The following is a 14,568-nucleotide window of genomic DNA, read 5'->3' on the forward strand; positions in this document are numbered from 1 at the left end:
GAAAGACAGACCCAGAAATATTTATCTCACTATATTTACATATGCTTGCAAAGTGCAGGAGCTCAGCTCCTTGCAGAGCAGTTAGTAGCTAGCATCAGTTAGCTTCAGGGCTTGAGGCAATTAGGTATCTGATCTTTCCATCACCCTTTGGCAACCCACCAAAAATCAGATCATGACCAACCAGTGGGTCCTGACCCATTGTTTGGGAACCACTGGTCTAAGGTTATGCATACTGGTTTGGATGGTTTTATAAAGAGATAAGACCAAATTTATGCAAAATAAAATTTAAGTTTATCTTGCATATGGGAGGGAAAGATAAAGTGGGATAAAGCTGGTTTAAATAAATATGCATATCTGGCTGTTAGCCATGATGGCTGAGTGGCACTCTAGCTGCAGAGTCACATCTTGTTTGGACTACAGTAATGCACTCTACTTGGGGCTGTCCTTGAAGGCTGTTTGGAAAAATGCAACTGATGCAGAATGCAGCAGCTACCTGCATTGGATGCCTGTCAGGTTGAGCAGATTTCATTAGCACTCTATGAATTTCACTAGCTACCGGTGTGTTTCTGGGAACAATTCACTAATTATCTAAAATGTCCTACACAGCTAGGAACCATGTCATATGAAGGATCCCCTTCTCCCAAATTAACCCACTTGCAGTTTGCATTCTCTACCTAGAAGCCCTATTACATGTCTTAACCACCACCTGAGCTATGACTGGTGGGGATGTGGAACAGGTCCTTCGCACTGGTAGCTCCCCCCCTCTATGGATTCCCTCTCCCCAGACAAGTCCAAGACAGCCCATTTTCCAATGGGCACAGAAGCCTTTGTTTTGTGTAGCCTCACCCTGCCTTTTTTTTTTTTTTAGTTCTGTTGCTCTTTGGTTTTGGTTCTGTATTTGCTCTCTGATACGATTTCACTTTTTAATTGCTGTTAAGTTTTAAAATGTGTTGTACTATGGTTTGTTATATTGTTGTAAACCACCCTTAGATGGAACAGATAAGTGACCTGAACTTTGTTCAAATAAATAAATAAATACTGTAGAGGAAGTATGCCACTGAATACCCGTTTCTGGGAAGAGGAAGCAACAGTTGGGAAAGGCCTTTGCCGTCATAACCCTGCCTGTGAACTTTCCAGAGGCATCCGATTGGAAACAGGATGCTGGACTAGATGGTTCCTTGTTTCTGATCCAGTAAGGTTGATCTTATCTCTTATTTTATAAGAAGAATATAAGAATAACCCCTTTGGATCAGGCCAGAAGTCCAGCTTCTTGCATCTCACAGTGGCCCACCAGATGCCTCAGGGAGCACACAAGACAAGAGCAGACCTGCATCCTGGTGCCACTCTCTTGCATCTGGCATTCTGAGGTAGCCTTACTTCTGAAACCAGGAGGTTGCACATAACCATCATGGCTTGTAACCTGTGATGGACTTTTCCTCCAGAAATCTGTCCGATTCCCTTTTAAAGGCATCTAAGCCAGATGTCATCACTGCACCTTGTGGCAAGGAGTTCCACAGACATGCTGGGTAAAGAAATTTTCTTTTCTCTTTCATGCTCAACTTTCAGGAAAGTCAGGCATAGCAAGAAAACTGACCCCGACTTATTCAAGTATTAAATCTGTTCACAATAGAAGATAGTAGTAGTAGTAGTAGTAGTAGTAGTAGTAGTTATATGTGCAATAAGTACAGTTCCATAAAGGAATTTAAAAGGAATGCATAATTATGTTCTGAGTTGAAAGAAAGCAATCTCAGAATTAAAAACTGTACAGGATGGTGCTACTGTGCAACTGCAATGCTCACTAGGAAAGAGTAGACATGTACCTTTTTCCAACAGCGTTTGTCTCAAAGCTTTGGCAAGCAAAACCCGTACGTTTGGTACAGGATCCGATGCCAGACTCAGAAGGCTGGGTAGCAGGTGCTCCACAAAATGGCCAGCAGGCATGCACTCCTCTTCAGCCACTGCCTGCGGGGACGAAAAAGAAAAGCTACTACATCATGGGTAATATTCAGTGGAAATAATCAAGAGCCAGTGTGTTCCAGTGGGAAAAGATGTTGAAGGGAGACCCACTAGCACAGGGTGAACATCTGTGCCCAGTGCAGGCTCAATGGGGAATTACAGGCAAGTCACTTTCAACAAGAGTTCCTAGTCGAAGCAGCAAGGGTAGGATTCCCTTTTCTTAGCACTTCTTTTTCTAGGCAAGCTGCTTTGGAAACTTTTTGCTGTTGTTCTTGAAAGGCCAGTAAAGAGAGATGATAGGGGAAAAAGATGAACAAATGGATCTTGCCTAGAATATTGTACTTTGGGTGAGAAAATCCAGCAGAACATTTTTCAAAATGGCATTACAACTACAGAGCGGATGTAGTGTCATGGCTAAGAAACTGAGCTATAACTCAGAGTCCCTGATTAAGATCTAATTTATGCCACAAGCTCATGATATGGCACCAGTGGCACCAATAGGATTTGTGTCACCTGGTGCCAGAGGCCTGCATGTCACCCCATGCAGTGGGCGGGGCAATGCCCCAGGTGCTGGGCGTGGTATAAGAACATAAGAACAGCCCCACTGGATCAGGCCATAGGCCCATCTAGTCCAGCTTCCTGTATCTCACAGCAGCCCACCAAATGCCCCAGGGAGCACATCAGATAACAAGAGACCTCATTCTGGTGCCCTCCCCTGCATCTGGCTTTCTGACATAGCCCATTTCTAAAATCAGGAGGTTGCACATACACATCACGGCTTGTAACCCGTAATGGATTTTTCCTCCAGAAACTTGTCCAATCCCTTTTAAAGACGTCCAGGCCAGATGCCATCACCACATCCTGTGGCAAGGAGTTCCACAGACCAAGCACACGCTGAGTAAAGAAATACCATCACCCTGCCCCCACTGGTTTTTTGGCTGTACCTTTTCATAGAACAGGTATTTCAATGTGGTTTGTTACATTGCATTCTGCATGAAATTACGCACTGATTGATATTATTCCTCCAAACTCTGATTTTAGTGATTTTGAAAACTTGTAGAGTCTCACACACACCCACATCAACTTACTAACACCTTATTGCAGCAGTTCTCAAACTTTTAGCACTGGGACCCACATTTTAGAATGGGAATCTGTCCAGGACCCATTGGAAGTGATGTCATGGCCAGAAGTGACATCATCAAGCAAATTAAAATAAATAATTATAAATAATTAAATTAAAAGAAAAGAAAATTAAATAATGGGGAGCCAGTCCTGTTCCACCAAGTGAGTCTACTCTAAAGTAAGTCCTATTGTGGTCAATGGGGCTTTCAGGAAAGTGTGCGTAGGATTGCAGCTTGTGAGCCCAATCCTATGCATGTCTACTCAGAAGTAAGTCCCATAGTGCCCATAGGGGCAGGAGGTCTGGTCTAGAGGGTAGAGCCTCCATTTGCCTGAAGATTAACATCCACAAGGTCGCCAGTTCGAGGCCACCGGCACCGTGCGACCTTGAAGCAGCTGGCAAGCTGCAGCTGAGCTGTTCCATCTGCTCGGAGCGTGGGAGGATGGAGGCCAGAATGTGAAGCCAGATCGGAATGAAACACCTTGAATGTAGTCGTTCTTGAAAGAAAGAACCTTCTTTCAATTTGTAAAAATCCCTGCGTGGATTTAATAAGCCTGCCTGTGTAAACCGCCTTGAATAAAGTCTTTTATAAAGATCAAGAAAGGCGGTATATAAATACTGTATATTATTATATTATTATATTAGTGGTCAATGGAGCTTACTTTGTAGCCTGCCTGCAATAACCCCCCCCCCCAAAAAAAAGAATCAGTGAGACTTCCAGCCCTCCCCAGTGCCCAGTTTAAAGTTCTTCTGTTTCAAGCACATCAAGATAAGGACCCACCTGGCTTTGCAAGTGCAGAATAGAAAACTTTCCCCTTACCAGCTGAAGCCTCTGTTCTTTGTCCTTCTTAGTGGGGGGGGGGGGAGCTGCCTTCTGGAGCATTTGTTGCGCTCCAGTTCCATCAGATCAGGACCCTTCTGGTGGCCTCACATTCCCCTTTGCCTAGCCTGACCAAAAGGCGAGGCATGTCTACTTACTCGTGAATAAACACGACCACATAGCTGAGTTTGCTTTCCATAGAGCTCAACAGACTGCAGGAGAGAGGCAGGGACTTCCTTCTCAGGTGTTTTGAGGGCTGCATTCATTGGATCAGGACCATTTTGACATCCTTGGAGTCCTCGCTGCCTGCCCTTTCCTATGGACTAAGGCAACTTCGCCTACTCGCGAGCAAATGGCTTCGTTTCTGGCTCAATAGACACAGCTGGGAGGAATGCAGGGACCTCATTGGGTGTTTTTTGGGGGCTGCACTCATTGGATTGGGACCATTCTGGCCTGCCGTTTCTGAGAGACTATGGCAAGTATGCCTACTCGCACGTAAACGCGCGATACGGCTCACTTTCACTTTCCATAGGAATTCATGCATATTTTTCCTTCCAATTCTTTTGGCCATAACTTTTGCTATTATATATCTGGAGCTATTTCAATTCTGTTTTTTGCAGTGCATTCCACTGGACATTCCGCATCCAACGGTATATGACATGATGGGGTAGCCCCCAAAGCCGCGATTTTAGTGCGTCACCCCCCCGGCGCGTCACCCGGTGTGGCCCGCACCCCCACACCCCCCTAGTGATGCCAGTGCATGGCTCACCAGGCTTCCTTGCAATACAGCAGTAATGCAAGCCAACTGTGACATCAGAGCAATTCAACAAATGGTATCAAAATAGATGAAACAAGCAGAGCAGATAGAGAGGGGGAAAAATCATGAGTGAAGAGGGTGGATGGGATAGCAACAACACACACAGCCTCTAATAGGGGTGTCTTTTGCAGGGTATAACAATACTGATATTTGACTTATAAGCTATGAAGATATGCTGGAAATGAGTTACTAAAAAAATCTCTAGATCACAATAGCCAGTAGTATCTCAATATTAACAAAGTACCTGTAGATTTAAAAGTGAAAGTATTCCCTACCCTGTCTTCACACAATGCTTCCTCTTCATGGTACAGTTTTAAATAGAGCTATAGTCCAATTGTGACATCTGAAAATCTTAGCAAAAAAGATTGGACAAACAGATCACTATTCCCTTCACATATCACTGTGAAGCCTGCTGGTGGTCTTGCCAGTGGTATGTGACTGACCAGTGGAAGAAGCAGAATGTTGCACTATATGGACTTCTGGGCCAGCAAGGCAATTGTTATGTTCTTACTCCCGCTACACTAAAACATTAAAAATGCCTCTCCTGTAAGCTTTTACATCATAGATTTGTTACATCTACATTCTCCTCCGCCTGCACAGACCCTAGAGCAGCTCATACATAGTTGAAGACAGTCTCTCATCCTGGTAACTTAACAACCCTGCTGAGCACAAGCTGAAGTATCCTCTTGGTCTCTTCTGATTTCCTATCCCAGGTAAGTAAGCAAGCAAGCAAGCAGAACAGGAAATCCCACCTTGCAGATGAAGGCAAATGCTTGTCTTCCAACCCACTTGGAACAGTGCCGGAACCTCATGATCAGTTCATTAATGAAATTTAATCCCAGGGAGTTTGCATTGTGTGTGTAAAATTTTTGTAATATTGCCACGACCTACAAAAATATCAGAGGCAACAGTCAAAGGTAACATCTTGGCTTAACAAATACTAAATGCTTTACATATTTGTCCTTTGGTATCTATAGTTTTAGCAAAAACAAAGAAGGTAGCTCAAATACAAACAACTAATAGAAAAATAATGAAAATTAAGTAATTTGCTTCAAATATACTAAAATAGACATAAACATTTAAACATCCATGATGAACATAGCCAGAAAGTACAGTAGCCTACCAGCTTGAAGGAAATCCACCTGACTTCAGAGACTTTATCTGAGCAGAGTGTTAGTGCAATGTGCCTCAAGTAGTCATATACATCATTGGGATTGTAGAGCTCCAGTATCAAAATTAGTTGTCTAGAACAAAAGAGAAATGGTTTAAAACATGGCTGTCATGGTTATTATACCTTGGTGCTAAAGATGGGAGGGTAGCTTTGGTGTGGCGAATAACACCAGTGAGAGCAGGATTAAAGTGCTGCATGTTTTCTGTGCCAGTGTGTGTATGTGAACAGCCAATGTATAGGGCTGACCTGGCTCCCTGCAGGGAGACAGCACCATCCTAGTTCTATGTACCTGCTGAATACCAGATCCCTTGAAAATCCTAAGCCTCTTCCTTAGCAATTCACAAAACACAAGAACAAAAATGAAAATTCTGGCACCTGAAACAAACATCATAAAGGCAAATGCTGCCACCCAAAGATGATATTGGGAAAATTTGGACCAGGTTTCTTCATTTTACATAATTCAGGTTGATATTATCTACATATGCTAAATTGGTGGCCAAGAGAATAACAGCTTGTGTATCCACGGCTGAGTCAAGATTTTAGCTGGTTCTTCTCAACTGACACTTAGCTAGATGCCAATGCAGATACAACACCAGAAGCAAAAGGAATGGGGTATCTTAATAGTGTATTGCTTTGCTTTAGAAATATTGCATTACTCAATAAAGATAAGAACGGTCATCTGATAAGTCATGGCATTTAGAAAGCAAAGTATGGAGCTAGTCCAAGAACTGTCTTACCAGCCACACTGTGCTTCAGAGCACATATTGGGCACATTTCAGCTGCAATAAGAAACCAATGAATGTGTTGATGCTGGTCACAGATGAGAAATTGTTTGAAGTTACAATGTTTTCCCACTAGATGTCAGAATTATTATATCAGAGTCATACGCAGTATAATATTCTCCTGCAACAGAATGTGTATACGGAATTTGCCTAAACTTAACAGATGTATCCCACACACAAGTCTAAATTCTGACTGTCTTTACAACAATGAATAAGGTTTCTTTTGTTTTATGTTACAAATTAGGTCTGCAGAAAATGTAGAGAGAACAAGCAGAGCTTATTGTAGTTTAAGGATAATTACGTACTATTAATCAAATCACAAACACGGACAAAAAACAGAACTTTTACTTACTCTGCAAGTTCATAACGAAACCTCCAATTTCTGCTGTTATCTGTAACTACAAATTCTTGAAGCTGATAAAGGTACTCGCGTCTTTTGTCAACATGAAGCAACTACAAAATGAAAAGGTGGCCCATTATCAAAACAATCTACCAGCAACTGAATGTGAAGACTAGCTGATAGGCTTTGGTCATGTAGTTTACATTTATGAAACACTAAAGCACCTTTCTAAACAGAACACCTCAGTCAGACCAATAGCCCATCTTCTGTAATATCTTCTGTTAAACATAGAAAACAGAGCAAAACTCAAGTATTCCATTGCAACAACATCAAGGTTACAGTAGTCGAATGTTTAGAGGCAACTTGATTAGGAAGTATATCTCAATACTCTTGGCCAGTAATTGTTATTTTGGCAAGATTTTAACTTTACTGTGGAAATATATTAATGCCTAGGGGTCTTCTTAAACACTATGGCCCCCACACAGAGACTGCTGAAACCTCTCTCCCATGTTAGCACATCTGGGCTGTAATATTAGAAGTGTGGCCCCCACATGTGCACAGTCTACAAAACAACAAATCCAACACCAGGGAGATATATGCCACGAGCATGCAGATGCTGAGTGCATCTGGTCTAGCACATAAGCCAAAAGACTTTTAAACATTATGCCCACTAGGAACAAATTAATTTTATGTGGGAATCATAATGTTTAAACTAGCCCTTTTCATTAAAAGAAAATTAAAATCAAGAGAACTCTATTCAGTTATTTTAACCCTTGAAATCACTGTTTCTTAAGTGCTTGAAACAATACACAATACTGTAGCAATAAATATAGACCCCCAAGCCCACACTTTAGTGTTATTCAGACAGTACCAACAGCATACATGGCATTTTACAAAATAACCTTAAAGAAAAGAAAGGCTCAAGTGTGGCTCTTCACAGTCATACCAGAAGATGCTTTTGAAATTTAAGGCAGGCAGGCACAGGTCCAAAAGCAGCTTATGATTTAAAAAAAACCTCACAGCATGAACCAATCTTTCCACATGCTTCTAAAGTTGGGGGCAACACCTTGAAGAAAAAGCAGCTAAAATTAAAAAAATAAGTAACCAACCCAAATTCCTTCTACCTTAAGAAAGTCATACAGATGTTTAAGGACTCCAATGCGCACTTCATCCAGATCCTTTAAGAAGCCATTGAAAATAGGCACTAGGTCTGCCGCTGTTAGCTGATCACCCAGAATAACAGCCAGCTCATGAATAGAGAATGCAAGTGTCCGACGTACCTTCCACTGTAAGCAATAGGATAAAAGAGAAAGCAAGACTAATGTTTCAAATATCCCTGAGCAAATATTGGTTATTCTGCATTTGAAAGCCCTTTTAAAACACAGAACTCTGGTTTAAATAAGCAAATAGAGTACCTTCCCTATCCTACTCTCTAGACTGCCCTATCTGATCAATTCAGATCCTAACTAACTGAATTCTTGCTCCTTGACCTAAGTAGGATCCAGGAGGAGGATGTATATGATGAGCCAGACTGTGGTGCATAAAGGACATTTGCACGTGCAAGAACAAAATTTTCTTTTCTCCTTTAATCTCCAAGGGGCACTCTACTCTTGTGTGTACAGGGACTCCACACAAGGGTAACAGAAGGTAGTGCCGGGGGGGGGGGGGGATGGCGCGACAAAGTCTTATTCCAAGGTATCAGATCCTACTCTTGTAGAACCCTCTGAAAATCCTTCTCCCTGAAAGGGAGGCCACCTAAGGCTCTGACTTCCACCAGCAAGGGGTCGCATAATGAATCTCCCATGAAGGTCACTGCTTGAGTCCACTGCAATGACCTGCACATGCTTACATAAGAACATAAGAACAGTCCCACTGGTTCAGGCCATAGGCCCATCTAGTCCAGCTTCCTGTATCTCACAGCGGCCCACCAAATGCCCCAGGGAGCACACCTGATAACAAGAGACCTCATCCTGGTGCCCTCCCCTGCATCTGGCATTCTGACATAACCCATTTCTAAAATCAGGAAGTTGCGCATACACATCATGGCTTGTACCCCATAATGGATTTTTCCTCCAGAAACTTGTCCAATCCCTTTTAAAGGTGTCTAGGCTAGATGCCAGCACCACATCCTGTGGCAAGGAGTTCCACAGACTGACCACGCGCTGTGTAAAGAAATATTTTTTTTGTCTGTCCTAACCCGCCCAACACTCAATTTTAGTGGATGTTCCCTGGTTCTGGTATTATGTGAGAGTGTAAAGAGCATCTCCCTATCCACTCTGTCCATCCCCTGCATAATTGCGTATGTCTCAATCATGTCCCCCCTCAGGCGTCTCTTTTCTAGGCTGAAGAGGCCCAAACGCCGTAGCCTTCCCTCATAAGGAAGGTGCCCCAGCCCCGTAATCATCTTAGTCGCTCTCTTTTGCACCTTTTCCATTTCCACTATGTCTTTTTTGAGATGCGGCGACCAGAACTGGACACAATACTCCAGGTGTGGCCTTACCATAGATTTATACAACGGCATTATAATATTAGCCGTTTTGTTCTCAATACCCTTCCTAATGATCCCAAGCATAGAATTGGCCTTCTTCACTGCCGCCGCACATTGGGTCGACACTTTCATCGACCTGTCCACACCCACCCCAAGATCTCTCTCCTGATCTGTCACAGACAGCTCAGAACCCATCAGCCTAAATCTAAAGTTTTGATTTTTTGCCCCAATGTGCATGACTTTACACTTACTGACATTGAAGCGCCTCTGCCATTTTGCTGCCCATTCTGCCAGTCTGGAGAGATCCTTCTGGAGCTCCTCACAATCACTTCTGGTCTTCACTACTCGGAAAAGTTTGGTGTTGTCTGCAAACTTAGCCACTTCACTGCTCAACCCTGTCTCCAGATCATTTATGAAGAGGTTGAAAAGCACCAGTCCCAGGACAGATCCTTGGGGGACACCACTTTTCACCTCTCTCCATTCTGAAAAATTGCCCATTGACACCCACTCTCTGCTTCCTGGCCTCCAACCAGTTCTCAATCCATGAGAGGACCTGTCCTCTAATTCCCTGACTGTGGAGTTTTTTCAGTAGCCTTTGGTGAGGGACCGTGTCAAACGCCTTCTGAAAGTCCAGATATATAATGTCCACAGGTTCTCCCAAATCCACATGCCTATTGACCTTTTCAAAGAATTCTATAAGGTTCGTGAGGCAAGACTTACCCTTACAGAAGCCATGCTGACTCTCCCTCAGCAAGGCCTGTTCGTCTATGTGTTTTGAGATCCTATCTTTGATGAGGCATTCCACCATCTTACCCGGTATGGATGTTAGGCTGACCGGCCTATAGTTTCCCAGGTCCCCCCTCTTTCCCTTTTTAAAAATAGGTGTGACATTTGCTATCCTCCAATCTTCTGGCACCGTGGCCGTTTTGAGGGACAAGTTGCATACCTTAGTCAAGAGGTCTGCAACTTCATTCTTCAATTCCTTAATAACCCTTGGGTGGATGCCATCAGGGCCCGGTGACTTATTGATCTTTAATTTATCAATGAGGTCTGAAACATCTTCTCTTTTAACCTCTATCTGACTTAACTCCTCGGTCAGGAGGGGCCGTTCGGGCAGCGGTATCTGCCCGAGGTCTTCTGCCATGAAGACAGATGCAAAGAACTCATTTAATTTCTCTGCCATCTCTAAGTCTCCTTTTATCTCCCCTTTCCCTCCCTCACCATCCAGAGGGCCAACCGCTTCTCTGGCGGGTTTCCTGCTTCTAACATATTTGAAGAAGCTTTTATTATTCCCCTTAATGTTGCTGGCCATGCGTTCCTCATAGTCTCGCTTGGCCTCCCATATCACCTTCTTACATTTCTTTTGCCACAGTTTATGTTCCTTTTTATTCTCCTCATTAGGGCAAGACTTCCATTTACGGAAGGAAGCTTCCTTGCCCTTCACAGCCTCTCTAACTTGGCTGGTTAGCCATGCGGGCACTCTCCTGGATTTAGTGGAACCCTTCTTTCTTTGCAGTATACACCTCTGCTGGGCCTCTATTACTGTTGTTTTAAGCAGCCTCCATGCACTCTGGAGAGATTGGACTCTATTTACCCTCCCTTTCAACCTCCTTCTAACCAGCCTCCTCATTTGAGGGAAGTCTGCCTGTCGGAAGTCAAGGGTTTTTGTTAGAGATTTGCCTGGTATTCTTCCCCCAACGTGCATGTCAAAACGGATCGCAGCATGATCACTGTTCCCCAATGGCTCAGTAACGTTTACATCTCTAACCAGGTCCTGCGTACCGCACAATATTAAATTCAGAGTCACCTGTCCTCTGGTGGGCTCCGTGACTAACTGCTCTAAGCCACAGTCATTTAGCACGTCAAGAAATCCGGTTTCCTTATCGTGACCAGAACACAAATTGACCCAGTCAATATGAGGATAATTGAAGTCCCCCATGATTACAACCCTGTCCCTCCTTGTCACCTCCCTGATCTGTTTCCTCATTTCAAGGTCCCCATCCGATTTCTGGTCTGGAGGACGATAGCACGCCCCCAGTATTACATCGCTGCACAAGCCTGGTAATTTAACCCACAGAGATTCTGCTTCCACCTTGTGGGAGAGGTACGCTGGCCCAGAGATCATGAAATATACTGAAAGTTATGGAAGAGGATTCTCATTCTTGCTGGAGTTTCATGCATCTCACAGCAAAGCCAAATGAAAAAAGGCTCAAACTCTGGTATGCTCTAGTTCATTTTCCTATTTTGTTTCTAAAGTGCTTTCTTCTTTAAACCAAATGTTTCAACAAACCACAAGCACTATTTGAAGCTGCTACATAGTCAGGGGATGACAGGCAACAAACGTCTTTAGAGTCTGACTTTCAGGAGAGATCTATACCTGTGCAAATTGCTCTACTGCCTCCAAGAGGAACATTTGGGCTGGGAAGGGAGGGGGGAAGAACAAGATGAATTGTATATAATTTCTGTCCTGCAGACACTACACACCAACTCCATTATTCTAAAAGCACATAAAACTTAGAAAATGAATGGAATATTTTTTGTAAGCATAGAGTGCATAATTTAGGAAGAAATTAATTTGGCAAACAGTTTAGACTTGAGCACAAATACTAGGCTTGGTTTGGTTGCTGTATTGTATATACTGTATATGCAGTGCTCGATATTGGTTAGGCAAGACAGACTCTTCATCGCACCCTCATGACTAACCGAAGCTTAAATTGTTAAAGTAATTTAAGCTCAGACTATGCGAATATTGACAAAACAAGCACTCTGTGAAATTGTAAGATCACTGCCTTAAGTTTTCAGAACCCTCCCACCTCTTTAATCCTAGTTAGGAGGACTCAAGAGAGACACTTTTCGCCCTTGGGAATCAGGTAGATGAACCAGTGCAGGTGCATGCATGGGTGCTAAATTTCATACTCAGAAATATTCCTTGTGTATCTTATATGCACATCTATAAAATATGATGTAAAGCAGTCCCTTGCCACTATGTACTTTACCTGTACATCAGATGCCAAAGTTTCATATGTGTCTTTCAAACAATGCCAGTTCTGCCTTCCCAGTGTTAAGGCCACACCAGGAAGACTGTAAGCACAGTGCTTTGCTATTTCAGTATCAACAGTCTGTGCACGTGCAGGGTCTGTCATAGATAAATACTGGTCCAATAAAGGCTGAGGTATGATATCCTGAAGACCAAAACAAAAAGGGAAAATTATTGATAAAGAAGAAAATAATTGATCAGCAAAGAAAGCTAACATAGCATACTATCTCCCACCCTACATGGCTACATATTCCCCTGGGGGCTGGGGATAAGAATAGGCCCTCAGTTTGGCTGTACTTGTCGTAAGAGGCGACTAAACAGCCATCGGGTAGATTGGACTCGTCAGCCTGGGAAGGCAGCTCAGCTGAGAGAAGGAAAACTCTGATCCCAAACCTCCACTGCCTTGTGGCTACATCCAGTTATGGAAAAGGCTTCAGGAGTCAACCTCGAGGCAAAATCCGGAGCCAGAGTCCCTGAGGCAGTTCATGGCTGAACACAGTCACATTCTGGCAACTCCTGCGACGCTGCTGGAACCAACCGTATTGGCCTCTGCCTTTCCACTGGACCATTTCAGCGACGTGGAGAGGGGGGATTTGCTGCATGGGTAACAGCCTATCCTCCATACCTACTTTACCCAGGCTTCGCGCACTGGAGAGGACACTGTTCCAGAACCACCATTCAGAGCATGACACCATAGTCTTCTGAGACTGAAGGATGCCAACAACATGGCTACAGTATGATGGAAGAGTCAGTACATAACAGCAGCAGCTATACCACAAATGGCAGGCCAACCCACCCTATCATATGGAATAGCTCATTTCTTCAGAGTCTCAGCCCTGCAGCTTACTATCATAGTACATGACTAAACCCAGAGAACTAGACACAAAAAAATGATCTGCTGATACACAAAAATTTTAATACAGGTGGGTCCGGGTATTCGCTGATCTAATATCTGCCATTAATTGCCCAGGGAACCAAAGGACACTGGGGATGCCCTTTAGAAAGATAAGGAAGATGAAAGAGAATGCTAACAATAGCTGTTCCTACCATAGCGCAGCAAAACGACTGTGTTTTCAGGGCTGCAGGTTGACTTCTAAGCTGCCTGCAACCTCTTCCTGGTTGCTCCAAGGCTGCTCACTTCTCCCAATGTTGTCCCAGAATACATTGTGATGCATTCTCTTCTTGGTCACAATGCATTCTGGGGCGACTCTGGGGAAGGGAGGAGCCTTGAAGCAACCAGGAAGGGGCTGCAGACAACTTGGAAAACTGCCTGCCAAAAAAACAATGCAATTTAGAACTTAGTCAGACATTACTTTCTGAAATTGGAATGAGTCACACACTCCACCTCCCAGGTGGAAAGAGCCAGGATGGTACAGTACTAAAGACTATTGTAATTGGATCAGGAAGGGGCCAAGGTTCAAAACCCTACTTGCTACGCAGATTCAAATACCCGTGTCAGACTCTCAGGCATGGAAGGGGGGGTAGGAGCCAGTGGCCGCCTCTACTGCTGTCTCTGTCATCCTTCTGAAACTGAAACACCCCATGTACAGAAACGCACCTCCCCATCCACCTCTTGCCAAGAAATGCCTTCCTGCCACTCGGTAGGACACTTAATATAGGGCACTTGTGCTGCTCCTACTGCCAGTGCAGAGTCCCAGCACCAAGTGGCATGAACCTCCCTGGCAGCATCTCTTCCTTCTCGGCTGGCGCAACGTGCCTTATGACACGTTTGCAAGAACTGTTACCTGGACAGTGCACAAGTAAGTGGCACTGTCCAGTCAGAGGATCGGGCAGCGCATTACTTACTCTAGCTTCTGAACAATGGGTTTAAATAAAATATTTCAGTTATACCAAGTGAACCCCACTATACCATATTAAGAAACATTTGAAACAACCTGTAATTTTGATTTATCTTCTTCAAGAGGTGGATCATCCTCTTCTTTTTCTAAAACTTTTTTGGTCCCATCATGTTGCTCTTCTGGGTCCTGTCAAAAAAGTATGTAGGTAAAAAGTAAGAAGACCCAAGTTTGCAGATGA

The 14,568-nt window shown here is 43.7% G+C and overlaps 1 protein-coding gene across 2 annotated transcripts in view; it reads right to left on the reverse strand.

Annotated features, from left to right (window-relative positions):
- Positions 1 to 14,568, reverse strand: part of ANKRD60 (ankyrin repeat domain 60) — a 55,061-nt gene that overhangs the window by 10,456 nt on the left and 30,037 nt on the right. For both annotated transcript variants that reach the window (XM_066623717.1, XM_066623718.1), the window contains exons 12-18: positions 14,427 to 14,516; positions 12,491 to 12,676; positions 8,131 to 8,292; positions 7,019 to 7,119; positions 5,837 to 5,957; positions 5,466 to 5,600; positions 1,821 to 1,962 (exon numbers count right to left, since the gene is read on the reverse strand). In XM_066623717.1, coding sequence (XP_066479814.1) covers positions 1,821 to 1,962; positions 5,466 to 5,600; positions 5,837 to 5,957; positions 7,019 to 7,119; positions 8,131 to 8,292; positions 12,491 to 12,676; positions 14,427 to 14,516 — 937 coding nt within the window. The remainder of the gene's footprint in view (positions 1 to 1,820; positions 1,963 to 5,465; positions 5,601 to 5,836; positions 5,958 to 7,018; positions 7,120 to 8,130; positions 8,293 to 12,490; positions 12,677 to 14,426; positions 14,517 to 14,568) is intronic.

Source organism: Tiliqua scincoides, chromosome 4, assembly GCF_035046505.1.
Source record: "Tiliqua scincoides isolate rTilSci1 chromosome 4, rTilSci1.hap2, whole genome shotgun sequence".
Taxonomy (NCBI): Eukaryota; Metazoa; Chordata; class Lepidosauria; order Squamata; family Scincidae; genus Tiliqua; species Tiliqua scincoides.